Below are 24,050 nucleotides of genomic sequence, written 5' to 3'. Positions count from 1 at the left end.
GCCTGTGTGGCGGCAAATTAACCAAGTAACGCTATTCAGAGAGGAAACCAGATTTTATTTTCTTGGTCCACAGCCCCTTCTACCAGGCTGATAGGAGCCTTAAGCAAAGATAAGGGCAGAATGGAGTTGGGGCCGGGGGTGGCGCGGAAGATGGGTTCCCGGGCTCAGAAAATACTAGCAGCAGTCACCTCCAGCTTCCCTAAAGAAGCTGCTCGGCAGCTGAAGACTGCAGGGTATGGTTTAGGAGGCTTCAGAGGTAAATCCGGGGGGGGAAAAAAAGGCAGATTGGGGCCTCGGGTGTGCTAGTTCTCCTGCCCCACCTTCCCTCCCTGGGGGCACAGAGGGCCTCCGCGCCAGCCCTGGCTACACCTGGAGACACGAGTCCTGACGGCAAAGTGATGACAGCTCCTGGGGTCCTCGACCTCTGCCTGGCTCCTGTCCTAAAAAGACTCTCACCCTGTAGGTTCCCTAGGTGGGTGTCAGACAGCCTTGGCCTGGAGCAGGAACGGGCCAGGCTGGACCACAGTTTCGGCCTGATGCGCCAGAGTTGCTGAAATTCAGTCAAAAGCGAGAGAAGACCCTGGACCCACGGGCCCCGGCTGCTGCGTTGCGTGCGCTTGAGGAGAAGAGGACGGCCCTGGAAGGCCTGTCTCAGTCTCACCAGAAGAGCAGCAGCAGCCTGATCCCTAGGGAGGGCAGGAGGCTGGCCCGGGGACTGGGCTGAGCGGCCTCCCTCCCTGTCTGGCCTTGCCTCACTCGGAGCCCATTTCTCTTCTCTACGGCTCTGTTCTACTCCAGCTCTCCTCCCAAATCAACACGGCCCATGAGGCCGCGTTAGCCACCATGCCAGCGTCCGTGGGCTTCTCTGGGAATTCCCTGTGCCCACGCGGCCGCTCCCATCTGTACCGGACGGGAGCCCGTCGGTGAAGGCGGGGAAAATGGCAAGTGGCTTTTGGTTGTCCCCTTTCCCTTTCAGTCCTGTTTCCTGCAAGTGCCCGCAAAGCCTCACGTCCCTGCGTTTACATGGTCCGCTGTGAATGCTGTTAGTTTGCTCATAGAATTCCAACCCCAGAGCCTCTAATTCCTGTCTCTGTAGCTTCCCCCACAGCACATACCTTCCAGAACCATCCGACTCATCCCACCTCATCCACTTTGCAGTGGCTCTTCTCGACCAGCCTCATAACGTGAGGACACGGGATCCCAAGCTTGGAAACGGTGCGGGTGCACCATGGGTGCGGTATCAGTAGAGACCTGCTCACGTCTGGACTGTCGGGGGTGGGCCAAGCTGCCGTGTCCTCCACATAGAGAGGGGTTCACGGGTGACCAGGGGGCCCCAGCCTGCGCCAGTCCTGCCCAAGACTGGTAACCTCCGCCTGCACAGCCTGCACACCCCTGAGCTGGCCTCGGTCAAGTTCATTTCCCCTCGTTGACCAAAGGCGGTGAAGCCTCGGCCCTGAAGTCCGCCCGCTTGTCCAGGGAGCAGAGAGCAGAGGTGCAGAAGCTTCTGCTTGCTTACTGTGCAGAGGCTACAGCAGGCGCGGGACAGGCTGGCTGGGCAGGGGTGGGGACAGAAGTGGAGGTAGATGACACAGGGGATAGGAGGCCGGAGGCTTCTAAGGAGGTTTCTAAGGTCCCGTTGCGTGTCTCTGCACGTGCCTATGCTACAGACAGGCCAGACGGTGCCCCTTCGGTGCTAGGAAGGAACTGAACTCAGGCCGAAGACCGAGGGACCAGGCTTCCCCAGTCCTGGCGGGGGTGCGGACAGCACAGGCCGAAAGCGCCGTATGTACAAACTTTACACGAAATAAATAAGGAGCTGTCACCGGCGTGGCCGCGTCGCCCCCGGAATTCTCCCACCCCTGTCAGAAGCCAGGCCAGAGCCTTCGCCAGGAACCTTCCAGGCCCCGGCCTTTCGGAACCCACTCCCTCCCCGGGAGTCCGCCTCAGGCCACCCGGACAGTGAGGACGGGGCCCCGCTCGTGCTGAGGGCCCCTGGAGTGGCTCGGGGCCTCGTGCCCACACCTGAGCACCCCAGAGCCCGACACCGCCGCGCCCCGGCGAGGGTGACAGCACAGTGGGGGCGCCCCGCGGTCCCCGGGGCCCTACCCCGGTCTGAGCCTCCTGGCGTGCCTCAGGGCCGGGCCCCCTGCTCCATCTGCTGGTGCTGGCTCCGGACGGCAAAGCGGTTGACGTGCACAGGGATGGGCACCACGATCTTGGGGTTTCTCACGGGCTCCCCGGAGCGGCTGCTCACATTGCCGGCTTTGATGCGCTTCCACTTGGCCCGCCGGTTCTGGAACCAGATCTTGACCTGCACCTCGCTGAGCTTGAGGGCGTGTGCGATCTGGGACCGCTCGGTCAAGCTCAGGTACTTCTTGCAGTGAAACTCCTTCTCCAGCTCCAGAAGCTGCTCGCTGGTGAAGGCCGTGCGCCGCCGCCGGCTTTTGCCCCCAGGAGCTGTGACCCCCGCTGCTGCCACCGCTGCCGCCGGGGCCCCCTCGTCAGCGCCAGTCCCCAGGCTTCCCTTGAGCTTCGGTTTAGGGCCCAGGAGCGCCCCGGGGCCCCCCGCAGAACCGTCCAGGTAACCGTCGTCCTCGCTGTCGCCGCCCGAGCCCTCTTCCTCCGGCTCGCTGCCTGCCGGCTCCCCCGCGGGCGCCTCCAGCTTGTCCTCGTCTGAGCTGTACGCCTTCCCCTCGGCTGCGGGCGGGGAGGACCGGCCGGTGCAGGGAGAGGCAGACAGGTTGGCGGGGCCCGTGGCCAGGCGTGGACAGCAGGGAGAGGTGCAGGCATGGAGCGGAGGTCAGGGGAAGGGAGGGGGACGTGGGCGGGGGGGGGGGGGGAGAGGTTCGGGAAGACAAAGAAATGGGAAGAAAGGTATTAACCAGCACAGATTTCACCACGGCAACGTCGGGGAGGCAACGGGCATCTGGCATGGAGCGCCATTCCCAGGGCTGGGCACCCCCCCGCCGCCACCACCAGCTCCGTACCAGCTACCTTCCTGGCTTCCTCCAAACCCAGACACGCAGCCGCAGGTCCCAGGATGGAGCGCTGTGGAACCAGGCTTAGGATCCTTCTAGTGGCCGTAGGTAGGAGGGTGCTACAGGCCAGAGTAGAATTGGCTTTTGGGAGTTCCCATTGTGGCTCGGAGGTAATGGGCCTGACTAGGATCCATGAGGGTGTGGGTTTAATCCTGGGCCTCGCTCAGTGGGTTAAGGAGCCGCTGCTGCTGTGAGCCGTGGTGGAGGTCGCAGACCTGGCTTGGATCCTGAGTTGCTGTGGCTGTGGGCTAGGCCGGTGGCTGCGGCTCCCATTGGACCCCTAGCCTGGGAATTTCCATGTGCCACAGGTGCGGCCCTAAAAAGACAAAAAAACCAAAATAAAACAAAAGAAGTGACTTTTGCAGGACGGAGTGGGAGACCCAGCTGTCGCCTTTGCTATTCTCCCAGGACCCCTCACCTGGCCTGGCGGGACGAGACGTGCTCACCTCTCTTCCGTCTCCCTCCCTTCCCTCTCCCCTCTCAGTTCCAGATGGAAAGTTCAGCGCCATCTGATCCCCCTCCACCTGTTACCCAAGGACGTGAGAGTCGGAAGGTTTCCATACCTCACCTTCCCAGCTCCCCTCAACCAGACCACCCAGCCCGGAGTGGGGAGCCCTCCCTGCCACATGCCGCCTGCTCAGCGGCCAGGTTTTTCCGCCACTTACTCAGCCCCCCAGGATCCTTTCTTCCTTAATTTTAAAAAGACGTCATCACGTTTCCACCGGCCCTCTTTCCTAGCCAAGGTTGCTGAGAAGCACAAGCAGCTGCTTTCTGTGCAAGTTCAGAACCCTGAGGACCCTGAGCTTGGTGCCAGTTGAGAGAACTGGAAGGAATGTGGGAGAAGGAGGAAGAAACGCACGTGCAGCGAAGGCGAAACACAGAGAGGGACGCGGGCAGGGAGAAACGGACAGCAGATGACCGCTTAGGTGTCTTCCCAGGCACAGAAACAGTTTAAGCCATACATAGTTCTGAAATGTGATTCAACCACTGGCTTTAAGCATCTCATCAGAGGTGCAAATCATGTATTATTACAAATGGTTTTAGTGTTGGAGTTTTACAGAGTCCCTTACGTTGTGCCCGAAGGACCAATAAAGAGTGGAACAACAAAAATCAAAAGAAAACCAACCAATTAGAAAAGAGAATAAGAGAGAAAGAAACACTCCTCCTACACTGTTGGTGGGAATGTAAACTGGTGCACCCAGTACAAAAACAGTACAGAGGTGCCTCAAAAAAAAAAAGAGTTGCCATATGATCCAGCTATCCTACTCCTGGGCATATATCTCGACAAAACTATAATTTGAAAAGATATATGCCCCTGTAGGCTCATCTCAGCACTGTTTACAATAATCAAGACAAGGAAACAACGTAATGCCCACCAAGAGATGAATGGATAAAGAAGACATGGTACTTATATACAATGGAATATTACTCAGCCACAAAAAAGAACAAAATCATACCATTCACAGCAATATGGATGGACCTAGAGATTCTCATACTAAGTGAAGTAAGTCAGAAAGAGAAAGATACCGTATGATATCACTTACATGTGGAATCTAAAACAGGACGCAAATGAACCTCTCTCCAAAACAGAAACAGCCTCTAGACATAGAGAACCAACTTGGGGTGGCCAAGGGGGAAGGAGGCACAGGAGAGATGGACAGGGAGTTTGGGATCAGCAGATGCAAACCAGCGTCACAGGATGAATAAACAACAGGGTCCTGCTGAACAGCACAGGGCACTATATTCAGCAACCTGTGATGAACCGTAAGGCAAAAGAAGGCGGAAAAATGTACATAGATGTGTAACTGAATCATGTTGCTAGACGGTAGAAATGAACAACATTGTAAACCTTTGACAAAATAATTTTAAAAAAATACACCCATCCCGAAGAGAGAACAAGAGAAAATGGGTGATCTGTAAAGTGAGCAGTCGCCTCCTTATCAATGGAGTTCTCTGTAAAGGGGGAGCCTTGCCAATGGCGGGGCGCATCCACCTACATCACCACGTACCATGCGCATGCTTAGAAGCACAGTCTGAGGCTGCAGATACAACCCCAAGAAAAGTGCCTTCGGGAGCAGTGATGTGCTTCACAAGAGAACAAGGAGGTGGGCGAGCTTGGCTGGAGTGCCTCTCTGCCCCCAACATCCGCCTGATCTCCAGCAAGGACGTCCCAGGAGCTTTCAGTTCCCTTCTCGGTCCCCAGAGTTGTCCTTTCTCCTCGCTGTGTAATCCACACCTGTTCCTTTTCCTCAGGAACCACATGTCCACTTTCCTTAGTGGCCAGAATCACCCACCTGCCCAGATCACCCACCTGTCACACCTCAAAGGTGTTGTGCTCCCCCTGCCCTGCCTTTTCATGCTGCATCTAACCTCCAAACCTAAGTGGCCACATCCGATGCTGCCCCTGCTGGTGGCACCCGCCCCCAGCAGGGGGCTGCGCTCTCTAACAGCTCGCTGCCCAAGCGCCCTGGGCACCCAGCTCCTGTGCGCTGGCCACAGAGGGCGTGCCCCTCCCTGTCCTCACCTCCCTCCACCCCAGGCTTTCCCCGTCCCCTCCTCCCGAGCCAAAACCTGTGTTATTTCCGCAAGATTCACCTCCGTGGTCTCCTCTTTCATTACATTGATGCCCTTCTCGGCGCTGTTTATTTTCTGCCTCCCCAGAGCTCAAGCTCAACACAGCCTTGGCCTTTCTTGCTCAGGGGGTCAAGGATCTGAACTCCCCATCTTTCTCCTGAGCCAGGCTGTCCCCATCAGAACCCACATCTCTCTCATCTCAGTCGACAGTAACTCCAACCTCCCTGCTGTTCCAACCACACCTCCACTCTCTCTCACCACCCGGGCCCAACCCGCCAGGAAACCTTGGTTTTTAAGTTAGCTCCTGCCCCTGACTTCCTCTCACTACTCCTCTGTGGTCCAAGCCACCTCATCATCTCTTACCTGATTCACGGGCATCTTCTCCAAACTGGTTTCCGGGCTTCTGCCCCCCCCGCCCCTCCCCTATTCTTCTCTGACCCTGCACTGGCTTATTCGGCTCTCCTTCAGGTCTTTATCAGTGAGCCCATCCCCGACCATCCTTTTTAAACTCCTAACACTCCCAGCTCCTTTCTCTGCTCTACTCGTTGCTATAGTACATGTCATCAACTTTACCCATTTTTTTGGTCTTTTTATCTCGTTTAGGGCCGCACCTGCAGCATATAGAAGTTCCCAGGCTAGGGGTCCAATTGGAGCTATAGCCGCGGGCCTACACCACAGCCACAGCAAGGCGGGATCTGAGCAGCATTGGTGACCTACATACACCACAGCTCACAGCAACGCCGGATCCTTAACCCACTGAGCGGGGCCAGGGATCGAACCCATGTCCTCATGGATGCTAGTCGGGTTTGTTAACCGCTGAGCCACGACAGGAACTCCTGTCCATTTATTTTATCGGCTGTCTCTTCCTGGTAGAATAAGCTCCATGAAGGTAACCACAGCTGTGCCAACACTGGATCCTAAACCTGATACACCAGATGGGAACTTCCTAAAACACACACACACACAGTTATTTATTTACTTTGTTACTGCTGTACAGCATCTAGAATATTGCGTGCACAGAGTAGGCGCTGAATACACATTTGTTCATTAAAGGAAAGAAGCTACTCCCCAAGCATTTCCTCACTCTCCATTTCTGAAGCCTCTCCTAAAATATTCCCCACGACCCTGCTCCAGGCAGAAAACACTCTCTCCATGAAGATTATTCTCCCCCTTCTGCAGTAGGCCCTCTGCTCTCACATCTGCTGGAGAAGACCCCATATGCGGTGGGAATCTTGAGGATTTTATGCTAAAAGAAATCAAGAACAATCCCCAGTGTCATTACTAAACCCTCTAACATTTCACTTCTAATTTTTATTTAATTTTTTGGGTCATGCCCACGGCATGTGGAAGCTCCCAGGCCAGGGATCGAGCCCAAGCCACAGCAGTGACAACGCTGGATACTTCACCTGCTGAGCCACAGGGAACTCCAATTCCTTTCTTTCTTTCACCTTTTAGGGCCGCACCTGCGGGCATATGGAGTTTCCCAGGCTAGAGGTCCAATCGGAGCTGTAGCTGCCGGCCTACGCCACAGTCACAGCAACGCCAGATCCAAGACAAGTCTGTGACCTACACCACAGCTCACGGCAACGCCAGATCTTTTAACCCACTGAGCGGGGCCAGGGATCAAACACACGTCCTCATGGATACTAGTAGGGTTCTTAACCCACTGAGCCACAATGGGAACTCCTCCAATTTCTAATTTTTAAAATGTGGTTTGCAGTAAACAGTAACAGCAAGGATAACAAGAGCTTGTAAAAACTCAGCCCAATATTACAGTGCTTTAAACAGCTGCTGCAAAGGTAGAAACTGGATTTCAGGGCTTGAAGGATGAAATCATTGAGCACAGCTCCAAGCACCGGGGTGGGGAGGGGCTGTCTAATAAATCTATGTTGATGATGACTGAGATGAGGTGCCCAGGTCCCCTGATCTGGCAGGACCCTCCTGAGATGGAATCATCCATCCCCCTGACTTCAGACAGGTTCCATCAAATCAAGCGCACATGTGCTGTTTTTTTTTTTTTTTTTTGGTCTTTTTGCCTTTTCTAGGGCTGTTCACGCGGCGTATGGAAGTTCCCAGGCTAGGGGTCAAATCAGAGCTACAGCCGCCAGCCTACACCAGAGCCACAGCAACTCGGGATCCGAGCCTCGTCTGCAACCTACACCATAGCTCACGGCAATGCCAGATCCTTAACCCACTGAGCAAGGCCAGGGACCGAACCCGCAACCTCATGGTTCCTAGTCGGATTCGTCAACCACTGCGCCATGACAGGAACTCCCACATGTGCTGCTTTTAAAGCCATACCAGAAGCACTGGCTCCCAGGCTCTCTTGGTTACTTGATCCCAGTGGGATCCTGCGTGGCAGGCAGAGAGTCTCTCTCCGAGCCGTTATGATCGGAACATTGAGGGGTCTGATAACTCCTGCAAGGACTGGGGGTGGGGAAATCGAAGCAAGCAACCGGGAGAGGGAAATAGGGCTAATTCGCAGAGAGCGGGTCTGGGACAGTGAGTGAGGCAGGAGGAGTGGGACAGAGAAGGGAAAAGCAGGCAGAGAGAGGACCAGGCCAAGAGAGAGCTGGGCAGACAGGGTGGCAGAGTTAAAGGACGAGCCAGAGAAACTGGAAGGGCTGAACAGTTTAGAGAGAGAAATGGGAGGAAAAACTGAATCAGGGGAGGAAAAAAAAGAGTAAAAAGTGGGGGGAAGAAAGCCACAAAATGCTCTACCTTTTCCGCCCTCAACACCGGTACACATGGAGCCCTGCTAGTTGTTCTTTGCTCCACCAACAGAGGGCGCCCTTTGGAGGGCTGGCCCCAAAGTGATGGAAACGTCCAAGACTGGAGGAGCCACACCGCAGGCCTGGAACGGCCTTACTGTTTTCTCATGAATTAGCCAAGAAATAAATGTAGATGATTTCCTTTCATCCAGTTCATAGTGTTAATAGTAAACATACTCAAAAGAACACAACAACTGCACATGGAAAAATGTGGTTTTGACTAAAAATTGACAGAAACACATCTTGTTGGTAAAATTTCTATTTGCGAGACTTGATTTAGAAATAGTTGGAGCTGGTGGATACAATGTCCGTAAGAGTAAAAGTCCACCTGCTGATGCCCTATAATTGGTTGACATGAACAAAAATACTTGCTCAACAAGACATCCCTGAAAATTTTACATGGGAAAGAATGATTCTGGAGAGAGTAATTTTAGCCAAAGGAGAAATGTTTCATTGGACCTAATCTGACTGTGCTCGTAGGAAGGCCAAACAGATAGAGGTTCTGTTCTCTGTATGAAAACGACTTTACTGGTAACATAAGAGTACATTTGAGGGGGGAAGAGAGAAATCGGGACTTTGGGATTAACGTATACCCGCTACTATGTATACAACAGATAACCAGCAAGGACCTACTGTATAGAACAGGGAACTCACTCAATGTCTTGTAATAACCTATTGTGGAAAAGAATCTGAAAAAGAATACGTAAGGGAGTTCCCTGGTGGTCTAGTGGTTAGGACCCAGCGCTTTGACTGCTGTGGCCCGGGTTCAATGTCTGGTCTGGGAACTAAGATCCCACATCCAGCTGCTGCATGCTGCAGCCAAAAAAAAAAAATAAAAATAAAAAATTTTACTTAAAAAAAAAATATATATATACACACAAACACATGCACACATATATAACTGAATGTCTTTGCTGTACACTTAAAACTTACACAATATTATAAATCAACTATATTTTAATAAAAAAAAAGGGTATATTGTTTTCAGCTTGTTCCCTCCAGGTAAGTGTACAGAGTCTGTGAAAAAACCCTGGGGCAGCGAGGACAGCCGGGAACCTCTAGGGATCACGTGAGTCCCTCCTTCACCCCAGGGAGCAGAAGTCGCAGGGTTGGAACCACAATAATTGTAGAGTCCACGCCACGGCATCATTCCCACCCAGGAGCAGCTCTCAGGCTCCAGGCACTGCCAGGCACTTCTTCCTGGAGGAGGAGGAGCCCTCACTTGCTAAGGAGCCAGGTCAGACTGGGGAGGCAAGTCAGACTCCAGCCGGCTCCCCAGGGTCCTGGCATTGAAACTGCCCAGGGCCTGGAGGACCATGTAGGCCCCCAGCTCCGGGAACTGGCAGAGCCCCTGTGCCCTCGTCTCTCATCGGTCTGCTCAGCTCTTGCTGACCTAAAACCAAGTCAGCATTAGGCCCAGAGGAGAAGCCTCTCCCCCACAGTTCTGATTTCTCTTCCTTCCGTCAAAAACCCGCTACCTTCACACGCCCCAAACCCCCGGCCCCGGCCCACTACCCAGCCTCCTGAAGGCAAAACCGATTTGGGTGGGAGCAAAGGTGGGGAAAAAATAGACATCCCTCAAAACCCACTCACGCTGGCTATCACCTTCACTTCTTTCTTCTGGGCTGTGCCCACCGCATGTGGCAGTTCCCAGGCCAGGGATCAAACCTGTGCCACGGCACTGACCCAGCCACAGCAGTGACAAGGCTGGACCCTTAACCTGCTGAGCCGCCAGGGAACTCCCGCCACCTTCCTTTCTAAACCCTCATTTCATCGTCATGCCCAGTACGTAATTGTTTCTCTGTTCTTTTTGGAGACAGCACTTTCATCTTTTAGAGAAACGAGCTCACGTCCCATGTGTTCACTCTCCCCATTCATTTCATGCCCCCCCCCCCGCTCCCTCCAATAATGTGAGGTACGATAAGGAAAATTAATTTTCACTTTCTCTCTCTCTCTTTCATTTTTAGCATGACTCTTCAGCATTCTTTTTGTTTTGTTTTGTTTTACTTATTTATTTTTTTTTAGGGCCGCACCCCTGGCACATGGAAGTTGCCTACGCCACAGCCACAGCCATGCCAGAGCCAAGCTACATCTGCAACCTACACCACAGCTTGTGGCAACGCCAGATCCTTAACCCACTGGGCTGGCCAGGGGTCCAACCCACATCTTCATGGATGCTAGTCGGGCTCATTACCTCAGAGCTACAACGGGAACTCCTTTTCAGCATTCTTTACTCCAAATTGACATGAGCACCTGCTCTGCTCAGCATCACTGCCATCCAGAGCCTCCCCCCCCCCCCCCCCCCCCGCTTCCCAACCAGTTCCTGGCGCTTCCTCGAGGCCCCAGCTCAGAGCCCCCTCAGGGTAACTGACACTGCCATTGTCATTGCCAAGAGCCTCATGCATGACCTTTCACCTTCCCAAACACTTTCACACGTATTATTTCATTTCCAAGCAACTTGCAGACATAGAGTTGACCTGTTAGTGGTAGTAACGGGAGGTGAGTCACCTTATTTTCAGGTGAAAAGAACTGAGTCTCAAAGAGGTTAAATGACCTTCCCCCATCACACAGCTCAAGACAGATTCGTGTCCAGAATTCTGGTTTCCCACATCTCCAGTCAGGGCTCTTTCTGTCCTTCCCAGTAAGACAGCTCTTCCCCCGCTCCAGTAACTTCCTTCCCCGGTGCCTCCCAGCAAATCCAGCTTCAGTTTAGGCTGTGCCCCTTCCACTGCCCACGCCAGCGGTCGCACCTGGTCACCCATGCTGCCCTTCGCCTTTTCAGACAAGGCTCTTGAAAATGCCACAGGAGAGTCCTCACGCGCCAAATGTCGCCTTTGTCCCCGACAGGCCATGTCTCCCATCCTTCCCCAAGACAAAACTCCCATGGGATCTTTCACTTTTTTCCCCTTCTTCTGTCCTTATGGGTTTGTATGATATAATCTCACCAGTCAGCATTTCTTTCCTTTAGAAATGTATTCTCTCATAAAAAATAACACTGTCCATTTACGGGAACAGGTTTTTTCCTTTCTATTTAGGGCCGCACCTGCGGCACGTGGGAGTTCCCGGGCCAGGGGTTGAATCCACGTTTCTCAACAACGCTGGATACTTAAGCCACTGAGTGAGGCCAGGGATCAAACCCGCATCCTCACAGAGATAGCATCGGATCCCTAACCACTGAGCCACAATGGGAACTCCAACAGTTTTGTTTTAATATCAATTTTCTCTAGCATCTCGTGTACGATGGCCTCTCCCATCTCTCAAGGACCGCTCTTGCTTGTCCAGGAATCAGCTTTGTTGCGGAAGAGAAATTCGTCTCCCAGGAGGAGGGGAGGGGTGGGGTGGACGGGGAGTTTGGGGTTAGTAGATGCAAACTATTGCATTTAGAAGGGTAAGCAATGAGGTCCTGCTGTACAGCACAGGGAACTCGATCCCATCACTTGTGAACGAACATGACGGAAGATAATATGAGAAAAAAAATGTATATGTGTGTGTGACTGAGTCGCTTTGCCATGCAGCAGAAATTGACAGAACATTGTAAATCAATTACCCTTGAATTAAAAAAGAAATTTAAGGTGAAAAGGAAAAAAAATTCTTCTCCCATCTGCATCTCTCTCGCCTTCCTGATTCACAGCGGTTCCAGGGGCTCAGCCCAGTATCCAGCCCCCGGGACTGCTTACCCAGCCATGGAGAAGGCTTTCCTCCCTAACATGGAAAGGGAGTTGCAGGCACCTTCTCCTCTTTCTGGTGGATGGGCACCTGTTTGGCGGCTGGGCCTGCCCAGCACCCCTTCCCTCTTCTTGCACCCCCTTCTGTTAGCCACGGCTCCCCATCCACTGCCCAGGTCAGCGGGCTGTCCATCACATCTCCCCACCTTCACCGCCACACAGGAGGGCCACGGGGATCTGACCCCCCTGGGGACTTGACCCAAGCTCGTGAACCAATCATCCTGGGATTCTACACACCCTGGAATCCCCTGGGGTGCCAACCTGATGACAAAAATTTAGAGCTGCTTCTGCTTGTGCCCTCCCTTTCCTCCAGAAGGAGGGAACGAGGCGACGGCAGAGAGAGGAGCCAGATAAGAGCAAGAAAAAAGCCCATTTGCTTTTCTGGATCCCCTCCCATATTTCACGGGATGTGAATCAATACACGCCCATTTTAGCCTAAATTAGGGCTGAGCTACTGTCACTAGCAGCCCCAAGAGTTCTGATGCCATACCCCATACCTGGCTGTAAACAGAAATGACAACAATCGAGTGACTCCGGGGAAAGTCGGCCCCTCCCCGCACCGGCACACATTTCCCATCTGAAATCATTTTTCCGAAAACGGTGGGAAGGAACCCAGGTCCTCCTCAAATTATTTGTAGTCTCACCAGATAAAATTCCACATGTTTGAAATTTAAGTTTTTAAATAATCCACCTGAGTGCGATTTTTTTTTACTCCAAAGGCTGAGCCCCTAATACTAAGCTGAGAGACACGGGATTTTGATGAAGGAAAAAGGAGAGGTTTGGGGCAGTCTGTTTGCTTGTTTTTGTTTATTTGCCTGTTTTCCTGGAGAGAAAGGTAGACCAGGCCTCAGTGGGACACAGCAGAAGGGCTTGGGGCACCATGTCCACAGGGTGTCTACACAGAGTGTCTCAGCAAAATGTGAGACAGGAAAGCTGAAAGAGGGAGTTCCCTGGTGGCTCAGCGGGTTAGGGATCTGGTGTTGTCCCTGCTGAGGCGTGGGTTCCATCCCTGGCCCAGGAACATGCTGCAAGCACAGCCAAAAGAAAAAGAAAAAGAAAGAGAGAGAAAGAGCCAAAGACAAAATTTGAAATCTACCCTTATTAGATTTGTACAATGTCCTCTCCTGGCCTCTCCCAGGTAAACGGTCCTTGGGATACAGGGTATCTCTGTCATCGCCCCCAGGAAAATTTGCCCTTTGCAGCACAGTAAGCGTCACCTGTTGCAACGCCTAGTAAGGCGGTCTTCCCCAACTGAATTCCCGGGAAAGCTCCCCGTATTCCCAGTACATGGATACTACCCATCATTTCCTGCAAACCTATTACTTCAGGATGCTGGGCCAATATCTTCTCATTGAACCCTTAACTCCGCGAGGTAGCTGCTGTGGCCCTTACGGTATGGGTGAGAAAAATGGAGACTTCGGATATGCTAGTATTTTGCTGTCAATCACCAAAAGGGTGGAGCCACGCTCTGTGCCCCAAACCTGTGTTCACTCCCTCTGGGCTGCACCCAGCTCTCTGTCATCACTGAAGGAAAAAGGGACTGAAGCCCACGGTCACCCTGTCATCCAGCCTGTCCTGGATGGAGAAGGAACACAGAAGACCAGGAACCGACTTCAGCTGTTCTTTTTCTCACTCCCTGGCGGGCACGGCTTCCTTCCGCATCGTGTCCAATCCGTCATAAGTGATCCCCAATCTTTGTGGCCTTTTGGCCTCTTCCCACCTTTATTAAACGTTCCTCTCATTCAATATGATGGCTGTGCGTGGCCATGGCTCAGGTGACACCACTGGTCCCTGATGGCAGGGCCTTTTCCCTCCTAAGTGCAGCCTGGTTTCACTCGAGATGTCTGTACCTGAGGCTGCCTCCTCCTGGTCGGCTCCTGACCACAGCACTGAGAAGCCTGGAATCTCCTCCATCCTTCTGCCCAGGAATCTTTTGTTGTCGTTGTTGTTTTCTATGTTCCCAGGCCAGGGGTCGAATCAGAGCTGTTGCCGCCGGCCTACACCACAGCCACAGCAATGTGGATCCAAGCCGCATCTGTGACCTACACCACAGCTCACGGCAGCGCCAGATCCTTAACCCACTGAGCAAGGGCAGGGATCGAACCCGCGTCCTCATGGATGCTAGTCCGATTCGTCTCTGCTGAGCCACGATGGGAACTCCAGGAATCTTTTTTTTTTTTTTTTTTTTAAGGAAACAATTCATTAACAAAGGTATCCTTACAGATGAAACAGAGTGGTGGGGCTGGAAGTGATCTTAGAGACCCTCGAACTCAAACCCCTACTTTCACTGATGAGGAAGCTGAGACACAGAGAGTGTGACGGGCCAGGACCACGCCATCTCACACCTCCGGTGTCTGCAGAACTGTCACATCCATTCTGGCATGATGCACTTCCTACCTGCACTCTCGGGACAGTTTCATCCTCCTCCCCCTCGTGCAGCCCCGTATCACCCCTCTCCCTGCTGCTTCCAACACGGAGTCCCAGTTTATCCAGCACTGCTCCTCTAGCACCGCTTCCTCCGTAATTCACCATCAAGCCATCGGCTCCTGTTCCCCCCCGCTCTCAAGTACTCTCCTGTTCCCCCATCCTCATCTCCCCACAGTGCTTTTTACTCATGATCCTGGCTCTGCTAGTCCTGGCAGCTCCCCCCCACCCCAAGCCCCCCACCCGACTGCCACCACCCCGGCCTCGGTTCTAATTCAGACGTTGCCTCTCATCCCTGGATGAGTATTCCTTTTGCTTCCACAGGGATGGGCAGGGGGTGAAGGCACTGTTTCTTGGCCACGGGCTGCACTGTGCTGTGTCTTCCTACTACATCCGAATTCTGCTCGTGAAGGTCACTCTTCCGTCACACCAAGTTCGAGCCTCTCTTTCCCCATCACTCTCCCAAAGAGCACACACAACCTGCCCCACGTGACTCCGAGCCATGCCGTTCTCCCAGCAGGAGCATATTGCCGGTGAAACCCCCAGCCTCCTCTGCCCCCCCTGCTTTGTCCAGACCTGCTGCTTTGTCCTTCTCACCGTCACCACTGCAGCCAGGGCACACCCCCTTCCTGGGAGCCCTGGCCTCGTCGCGGGTCCAGACCCCAGCACAGCCCATCCCGTTCCCTCCAGGTCAGAGTTCTCTCCCACAGACAAACTCTTCCCTTCTCATCGTTTCTCTTGAAGTGTCTCTCTTTTCGTGCATCTACTCCACCGCTTTCTCATCGCTGTTTCCTAATTCCCAATCCATTTCCCCGCCGAGATCCTTCTTTCCGTTATTTCCAAGGCAAAAGCCTCGCTCTCCTTGCAGCCCAGTAACGTCAGTCTCAACGCAAAGCCCTCGCTTGTCATATTATGTTCCTCCTTCTTTCCAGTGAAAAGACTTCCCCCTCATTATTCCAATAACCATCTCTCTCCTGTTATTCCCAGTATGGATTATTCGTGCCCATCCCTCTACATATAAGAATTAAGCTCCTGGAGTTCTCCTGTGGTGCAGTGGGTTAAGGATCCAGCATTGCGACTGCAGCAGCTTGCGTCACTGCTGTGGCACAGGTTCGATCCCTGGCCTCCTGGCCTGGGAACGTCCACATTCCATGGCTGCAGCCAAAAAAAAAAAAAAATCATTTATAATCTGCACCCTCAGCATGCTCATCCTTTACAGAGGCCACGGCAGAGATCCAGTCTGTCTGCCAGCCCTCCCAGTGTTGCCTTCACTACGGCACAGGGCATCTCAGCAGCCCAGTCCCAGCCTCCTGATAAAATGTTCCACTGTTGTTCCTGAGCTCCCTCTCTCTCTCAACCACAGTTTCTTAACCCTTTTTGTGCCATGAACTCTCTGATAGTCCAACAAAGTCCATGAATCCCTTCTCAGAATAATGTTTTTGGAGTTCCCTGGTGGCCTAGCAGTTAAAGAACCAGCATTGTCACTGCCATGGCCCAGGTTCGATCCCTGGCCCAGGAACTTTTGCATGATGTGGAAGCAGCCAAAAAGAAAAAAAAAAAAGAATAATGCTTTTAGGTGTATAACATAAAACACATAATGTTAAGTTAGGAGCCAAATATACACACTGTAGTTACCAACTATTTTAAGAGAATTTGAAATATAATCACTTGTTTCTTATTTAATTTGCTAAACAACAAGAAGATTATAAGTTTCTATGAAAACATTGTGATTTCTATTGGTGGCAAAAAACCTCAGGTTCTGTTGAAACCACTCTGCTTTCTGGCCTATCTTCATCATTAAGGGAAGTGCCAATTTTTAGGGGGAAGTTAGTAGAAATAAAGATGCAATTTTTTCCCCACCCGTAATTGAAAAGACCTCCTCACAAGAGGTGAAGTCCATGGCGACAGCCCGACCTTAAATGCTGAGGCTAGAAAAATAAGCTTTTAATTCCATGAAATTGAAAGGAATGTTAAAAGCCACCTGCACTAAAATGTTTACATTACAGACGAGGAAACTGAAGCCTAGAGAAGTTAAAAGACTTTGAGCCAATCTTCTATAGCCAGAGCCACAGCCACGCCAGATCTGAGCCGCGTCTACGACCTACACCACAGCGTGTGGCAACACCGGATCCTTAACCCACAGAGTGAGACCAGGGATCGAACCCGAAACCTCATGGTTCCTAGTCAGGTTTGTTTCCACTGCACCACGACGGAAACTCCCAATCTCCTGTAGCATCTTAAAAACAACACTAAGGCAGTAACAGATACACGATAAGTGTGCCCCGAATGGAACTAAGCGGCTTGCCAGAGCTGTACAGCTAATGAGTGACAACGCTGAGATCTGAACCCACACGTCACAATGCCTAAATAAACGTTCCTTCAGTCCTGTTCAGTTAATGCAACATTTGCCTTTCGATAAATGTCACTGGAGCCATCACTCTCCCTGTAGGCTCGTCTTCAGAATTCCTAGGAAAACACTCTCCATCACTCCCAGAACCATCTCCCTCCCGTTTCTAACAGCAGAAGTCTCTGTTCCAAGTCCCAAATCATCCCCTGCTTTTCTCGCGAGAGCAAACTCATCTTCGTCATAACGGATGATACCTATTCTGACAGGGCTGGACGGTCACCCACCACACTTGTCGGCGACAACCAGGTGCCTCGCTGACAGCGATCAGCATTCGACTGTCTATCGCAGCCCCAGGAGGTCTCCCCCGTGTCCTGGTACCATGTCCACTGCTGCTGCTAACCTCCGTTCAGAGACGAGCACAGCTTTTCCCCGGTTAGCTTTAAAACACACCGTTCACGGCGCTGCCGTCTCCCAGGTTTGCCGCGTTACAGTCTCTTTTCTATACCGTCTGGACCACCGACGTTCTTTTCTTCACCAGGCTCAAGGCCGGCTTTATCTTTCATCTCCATCTCTCACTGTACTTTCAGCGTCAATCCTGCAATGACATTCATCCCTCTCCTCTCAACTGTTTGTTCTCGGGCAATCCAGCCCTTTTCAGGAGCAACGAATCATTGCTCAGGACACCTGTAACTTGAAATTTTCTTCTGCGTTTCTCCCAACAGACAGCTCTGCATCCTCCCTCATTACGTAGCATCCTCGTCACCTGTCCTCCCCGTGACATGCATTTGCACCACATCGTCTGGGCAGCTTTGATAGCTCAGTCGGAGCTCACACACGCCTCCACACACAAGATTATTTCTGCCCATCCCATCCCAGGCAGAAATCTCTTTTTCTCCAGTTCATTTAAGGGCTTACCGCTCTCTTCTCTCCATATTCCTAAAGCATTGAGGACTTTGCCCTCTACCCAGCTGAAACTCCCTTTCCCCCAATCCCTTTCACGTGACTGTTCTTACACGTCTCTAGGTCTTTTGTGTTGAGTATGGGCCATATGTGCTACTGAGCACCTGAAACATAGCTGGGCTGAACTGAGATGCGCTGCAGGTGTAAAATACACTCCGGATTTCAAAGACTCAGTCTGCAAAGAGGATATAACACATCTCATTAAATTCTTTTCTGTTGATTGATGCTGAAATAATATTTTGGACACATTGGGTTAAAGAAACCATATTATACAATTAATTTCACCTGTCTCATTTTACGTTTTGAACGTGGCTCATTATTTTAAGGACACAAAAGACTTGTTGGCCCTATTCTGGGCTCTTCTGTTTATTCATACTTTTAAATCTCATTCAAAATTCAAAATTCTTTTTTCTCTCTCCTACTAGGACACCTTCTCCAAGTATCCCCACTGCTCCCACACTCTGAATCTAGCATGGTTTCCAATATCCCGTCCTCAATACCTTTTCTATGCAATTATTTCTGCACATAGTATCTCTTCTGGCCTCATAAGATAGCTTCCACCCCTGCAAGCACATCATGATAAAGTTCTGCTGTCTTCTTCAGCAGTTCTAGTACCAACTAGGTGTTATCTGTCTCCACTCTCAGCAACATTTTTAGATACGGTCCTAAATCCCAACAAAAAGAACTTCGCTTGTCATTGTCCAAAGTGGCAGATTTTCACTGTAATTTCACTAAAAGGGCTAGTAATTACACAACACTAGACACATGTAAATGAAGAATTTCAGACCCATGTCAGCCCTGCACACTGGGACAGCAAGTCTTCCTCTGTCGTGGCAAAGGTACCACTCCTTCTCCCAACTCTGCTCATGTGAAGGCTTCATCCCATTTTTCGCCCCGGGAGCTCTCTGACTTCACGTTAAATGCTCTCATGCAATCCTCAAAATGGAGTAGGCATCTTCCCACCACTTTCAGCGTGGGGCCATGTGTCATCACCCGCCCCCCAAAACCGATCTGACGTCTAACGTTTCTGAAATTGCCTTTTCTGTCCTCATCTATTTTAGGGAAACGTCAGGATTGGGAAGGGGGACACGAGGGCGAGGCGAGCTTGCTCCAAGAATGATAAGGAGGAGCCGTCGCCAGCAAGCCCCCTCACGCATCCTCCTCTTCGAATGCTCCTGAAATCTCTCCTCACAGCTCAGCCCCAGAAGCCCCTCGGTAAACCCTCTATGTGTATCTCTTCCCAAGATGAGCCATCACCTTGACGCCAACACTTCCCCAAACTCTTCCTCCCTAAGGTTCCCTTCCCATCATTCTTCGCAAAGAAATCCCTTGTCTGTACTCCGAGAACAGCAATCAATCTCCTTTGGCTTCCAGCAATTTCCTCAGGTGAGGAAGCTCTTTCCTTCATCCTTCTCTCTATAAAAATTCCAGTTTCCTATCACTCCCAGCATAACCTTTTTAAAACCTTTTTAAAAGTTACTCCCGGGAGTTCTCCTGTGGCACAGCGGGTCCAGGATCGGCCATTGTCACTGCAGCGGCTGGGGTCACTGCAGTGGCGCAGGTTCACTCCCTGGCCCGGTAACCTCCACATGCCCCGGGTGTGGCTTAAAAAAAAAAAAATTTACTCTGTGTGTTGAAACTTTTCCCTGGTTCCTACTAGGGTATTTATTTAGCTCCTTTCAAATCCTCTCAAGACAGAACTCTTCCACACACACACACACACACTTCTGGCCCAGAAATACTGTTCCGTTTTCATCAGCCAAGGCTGGAACCCTGCACTCATCATCCCCATAGACGGCCCTCTGCTCTCTCACGTTCCCTCTGGAGAATCTGGGCTCGTTCGCTCGTCCTTTCCTCTCTCCTACCCTCAATATGTCTCTTCTGTTCTTTCCCTCTGCTATTCCTTTCTCTCTCTCTCTCTCTCTCAATGCCTGGCTTTACAGCCAACATTCTACCTGCTTCAGAAAAGAGCCCCCACTATACAAAGGGGTCAAAATAAGAACTGAGGGGAAGCTGAACGAGGAGGCCGGGTGTCTCCCCATGCCAGGGGGCTACCCCCCAGCCCTGCCCCCTCAGTGCATCTCTTCCTCCGGGGGGTTGTCCGGTTCTGTCCTCCGGCTCCTACTGCCTCCCTTCTGATGCCACCCTTCTGATGCCGGCCTTGCCCTCTCTGCCTGGGGACTATCCTGTTCCCCACCCCCACAGACCCTTGCCTCTTCCCATCGCCCTGTCGGCTGCTCCTCCCCCCACATCTTGTGGACATCTCCTCCCACCTTCCAGTCCTCCCTAGGGATGCTCAGACTTCAGTCTCTGGCTCCTCCTGGTCCAACCAGTGGGCAAAAGACAGGAGCCGAATCCCCAAAGCCAAAGTGCCCAGGGCTAAAGGGGAAAGAAGAGGAAAGCAGACTCTACAGCAGCCCTTGGGGTCGAGATGTATTAGCCCCTTGGACAATTTCAAGGAAGGGCCCAGAAACCTATCCAGGAGTTGCTCTCTCCTAGCCAAGGACAAAAGGACTCCTGCATCTATCTCCGTGTCTCCCCTCGGGTGGCCCCCAGGCCCCCTGGGGTCACTTCCACCTGCCAAGCTGAGTGTGTGAAGCAGAGTCAGGTTCATTCTGATGCTAAAGAAGTTGAAGCTTCAGGAAGCCCACACTCGCACGCAGCAGTCCCAGTTTTCCCTTCACTAGAGCCCACCCACCAAATCCTATAAGCTTTGGATCTCAGCACACCTGAACCTGCTCCTGGATAGCGGAAAGCCTCTCCAGCTTCTAGGGATTAAGGATAGGTAGGGAGGCCTGTTTAGAGGGATTCTAAACAGGTTTCAGTTTGAAGACACTTGCCTCTGCGGGGAGAAGTCCTCCTGGAGGGGCCAGGCTTCCTGAATTAGCTCTTAGCTGGATCTCACTGGTTCCAGAATCAGGTGGATTCTGGACTCCAGGCCACACCCAACCCTCTTCAGCCTCTCGCCTTTCCCTCGGTCTCCCAATCAAGCCCAGCCGGTCCCCTGCCAGCTAATGATCTTTTAGAACCCCTACTTTGTTCCTCAAGCTTCGCTCTACCTGGGCCAATTCAGAAGTGCCCTCTACAACTGAGAGGAAAGCCGGCCATCAACACCTGCCAGCACCACTTTAAGACCCTCCCTTTGCCCCTGAGGTCTCGGAAGCCCTCCCTGAACTGACAGCTGCCTCACTGTATCCCCCCAGGGGTCCTGCCGCCGTCCCCAGGCATTCCACACTCGCCGCCTCTCTGTTCCCCGAAGAGGAGAAAAATGAAGGGGTTCCGAGGAGGAGATGGGGGAGCCGCGGCTGCAGGGCCGGCTACTGGGAGGAAAGGCACTAATCTGGCGGGCAGCTCTGGGAGGCGCTTGGTGAGGCGTCGGGCACTCTGGAGACAGAGCAGGGCGGCCCTCCTGGGACCTAGAGGTGCCGCGTTGGGAACGGAAGTGGAGGTGGTTCCGCAGAACCCGCCAGCGGGGGGTCTAGGATTCCAGGGCTCCAGGCAGGTGCCGAGATTCGGAGCCGGCGGCGGGCTGGGGTTTCCAGGTGAACGAGCCTCCCGCCCGGCGCCCCGTCGGCCGCAGCACTTACCCGGCAGACTTGGGAAAGTCTCTGAGAAGTGCGGAGGCGGGGGCGGCGGGGGCTCTGCCACTTTCTCCCGGGCGGGCAGCAGCTCTTCGGCTTCCAGCCCGCCCTCCGGGCGTCGGCCGCCCGGCTCGGGGTTGTTTCGGGCGGCGGTGGCGGCGGCGGCGGCGGCTGCGGCGGCGAGCTCCGGGGGCCCGTAGAAGGCGTCGGGCGGCTCAGCGAAGCTGGGCAGCGCGGTGGTCAGCGCCACCATCGAGGGCACGGCCTGGCCCAGCCCCGCGCAGAAGGTGTTGGTGAGGCGGCCGGCGAAGGAGGCGAGCGGGGCGAGGGGCGGGAGGCCGGCGGGCAGCGGCGCGGGGGCCAGCGCCTGCGGCAGCACGAGCGGCCGGTAGGGCATGAACATGGGGTAGCCGGTGTAGAGCAAGTGGCCGGAGCGCGGCGGCGGGGGCCCGATCAGCGAGTCGATGGAGAAGGCAGTGCCCGGGCCCCCGCCGCTGCCCCCGCCGCTGCCCCCGGGGGCGCCCCCGCCTCCGGCTCTCTGCATCGCGCCCGGAGCTGCGGCCGCCCCGGGGCGCTCCCCTCCGGGCGCCGCCGTGCGCCCCGCGGCTCGGGCGCCCCGCGCGGACACGCAGGGCTCGCTCCCTGGCTCCCGGGCCGAGGTGGCGGCGGGGCGCGGGCTCGGCGCAGTGTGGCTCCGGCGCGGCGCTCCCTCGCTCTCATAAGGAGGGAGGGGGCGGGCGAGCGGGCGGGCTGGGGGTGTCGCCCTCCGGACTCATCCATCTTCCTCAAATTACGCTTCACTTCCTCCCTCCGCCCGCAGCCGCCGCGCCCGGCTCCCGCTCCCTCCGCAGAGCCCGTTCCCAGCGGCCCGGCCGGCCGGCCCGGGACCCCCGCCCGCCCCCGCAGCCCAACCAACTATTATTAATGGAGATTGATGAGGCCGGACACGCCGCTTTGTGAAAGTTTGCGGCGGACGAGAAGGCGGCCGCAGCTGCCGGGCCGGTGCTCCGCCCTCCACCCAGCCCGCCCCCCCCCACCCCCCCCCCAGCCCCGGGCGCCGACTGGGAGCGGGGACTGGGAGGTGGCCCCGGCGGGGACCGAGCGCGCGGCGGGGCCGGACCGCAGAGCCCCCCGCCCCGGGCGCCGCCCTCCTTCGGACTCCGGGCCAGTCCCCCGAGCGCGCCTCTCCGCCGGCCGGCCCGCCCGCCCGCGACGTCCCCTCCTCGGCCCCCGGGCGGACGGCGCGGCGCGGCGCGGAGGGCGGGACGGGACCTCGGCGCCCCCTCGGGCGGCGAGGCGGGGACGGCAGGGGGCGCGCTCGGCCGCCGGGCGCCGCGGCTCCAGGGCCTCTCAACGCCGGGCCCTTTCCGTCCTCGGTGGAGCCCAGTCCCCCTCTCTCCTCCCGGCTCGGGCTCTTCCTCACTCTCTCCTCCGTCGCGGACCCCCGGGTCCCTCACGCTGGCCTCTGTGGCTAATTTCCTCGAGTGCCCACACTCTGCCAAGGACTTACCATTCCTCTCACTTTCCTCCCTCCCTCTTCCTCCCCCTTCCCTTTCCTGCCCTCGTTTCTGTCCCTATCCTACTCGATTGTTCCTCTTTTTCACACCCCATCCCGGTCCGCCTCATTCTACCCCCCCCCCCCCCATTTCTCGCCTGTATCTCTGTCTCGTCTGTCTGCTTGTCTGTCTATCTCTGCCTCCCTCCCTCGCGCTCTCTCCCTCTCCTGCGCTATTAATTTCCCTGATTGGCTCCCCGACTCCAGCGCCGCTGATGAGCCCTATTCATTCCCGGGCCTGACACTCTCGACCTGCCCTGGCTGATTGCTGGGGGCTGGCCCCAGGAGCGCTGATGAGCCCCAAGGGTCAGCGGCGCTAATTATCCGCTAATTGCGGATGACTCTGCTCACCTCCCCCCTTCTCAGTCGCAGCGATGGCGGCGCCTTTTACCCTCCCCCTCCTCCTGATTCCCAGAATTAAGAGTTGACAATCTGGAGGCAAAAAGTCACGGGCACTTTTGGTTGATAGCAAGGTCGGGTCCGCGGAGCCTAAGGCTTTTAGGACAGGCGAGTCAGCAGAAGAAGAGTGACGGGAACTTCGGGAGACAGAATAAGCCTGGCCAGCTCAACGAGGGTCATCTGGTCACTGGGAAACAGTTCTTCAAGTGGGGCCAAGGAGAGCCAGGCAAGTTGGGATTAATAATAGCGAAGCCGGCACGTTTAGGAAGCTGCAGTCTAAACAGGGGAAGTTATTTGGTTCAGAGGAAAACCTACACCAGCGTCTCAGAGTCTCAAGACTGTGCAGGACAGGAGGAGGCTCTGGATCTCAGTGACCTTTGTCCAGTTCAGGGGTGTTGTGTTGGTCCATGAACACCACTCATGTTAAGCTGAGGCATTACCCTGTCACCACACACAGTCACCAGAGTGGGACAGAAGAGGGTGGGGTCCAAGGAGCTTTCTTTGGTTATGCTTGGCTGATGATACATGCGTCCAAGAGGTAAGGGAGAGAAGTGTGGTTTCGGCGCAATCCTGATCCATCTTGGGCTCTACAATCAACTCAGTGAAACTTCTGGGGGACGAGTCTGGTGGGAAGATGTCGGCATGGAAAGAAGAGATGCCTTAAGTCTGGGAGCAC

The 24,050-nt window shown here is 54.2% G+C and overlaps 1 protein-coding gene across 1 annotated transcript; it reads right to left on the bottom strand.

The window, feature by feature from the left end:
- Positions 1 to 34: 34 nt before the first annotated feature.
- Positions 35 to 22,110, bottom strand: GBX1 (gastrulation brain homeobox 1). The gene is made up of 2 exons (XM_047763809.1): positions 21,427 to 22,110; positions 35 to 2,697 (listed from the first exon to the last, which is right to left on the bottom strand). The coding sequence occupies exons 1-2, from the start codon at positions 21,962 to 21,964 to the stop codon at positions 2,132 to 2,134; spliced, it is 1,104 nt and encodes a 367-aa protein (XP_047619765.1). The 5' UTR covers positions 21,965 to 22,110; the 3' UTR covers positions 35 to 2,131.
- Positions 22,111 to 24,050: the final 1,940 nt, after the last annotated feature.

Source organism: Phacochoerus africanus, chromosome 16 (assembly GCF_016906955.1).
Source record: "Phacochoerus africanus isolate WHEZ1 chromosome 16, ROS_Pafr_v1, whole genome shotgun sequence".
Taxonomy (NCBI): domain Eukaryota; kingdom Metazoa; phylum Chordata; class Mammalia; order Artiodactyla; family Suidae; genus Phacochoerus; species Phacochoerus africanus.
This window is presented reverse-complemented; position numbering and strand designations above follow the sequence as displayed.

Bases quoted from the DNA above. Each gene is read 5' to 3' on its own strand.
- GBX1 (XM_047763809.1), bottom strand. From the start codon at position 21,964: ATGCAGAGAGCCGGAGGCGGGGGCGCCCCCGGGGGCAGCGGCGGGGGC. The intron at 2,698-21,426 runs GTAAGTGCTGCG...CCCCGCCCGCAG, and splicing joins GACTTTCCCAAGTCTGCCGG to CCGAGGGGAAGGCGTACAGC.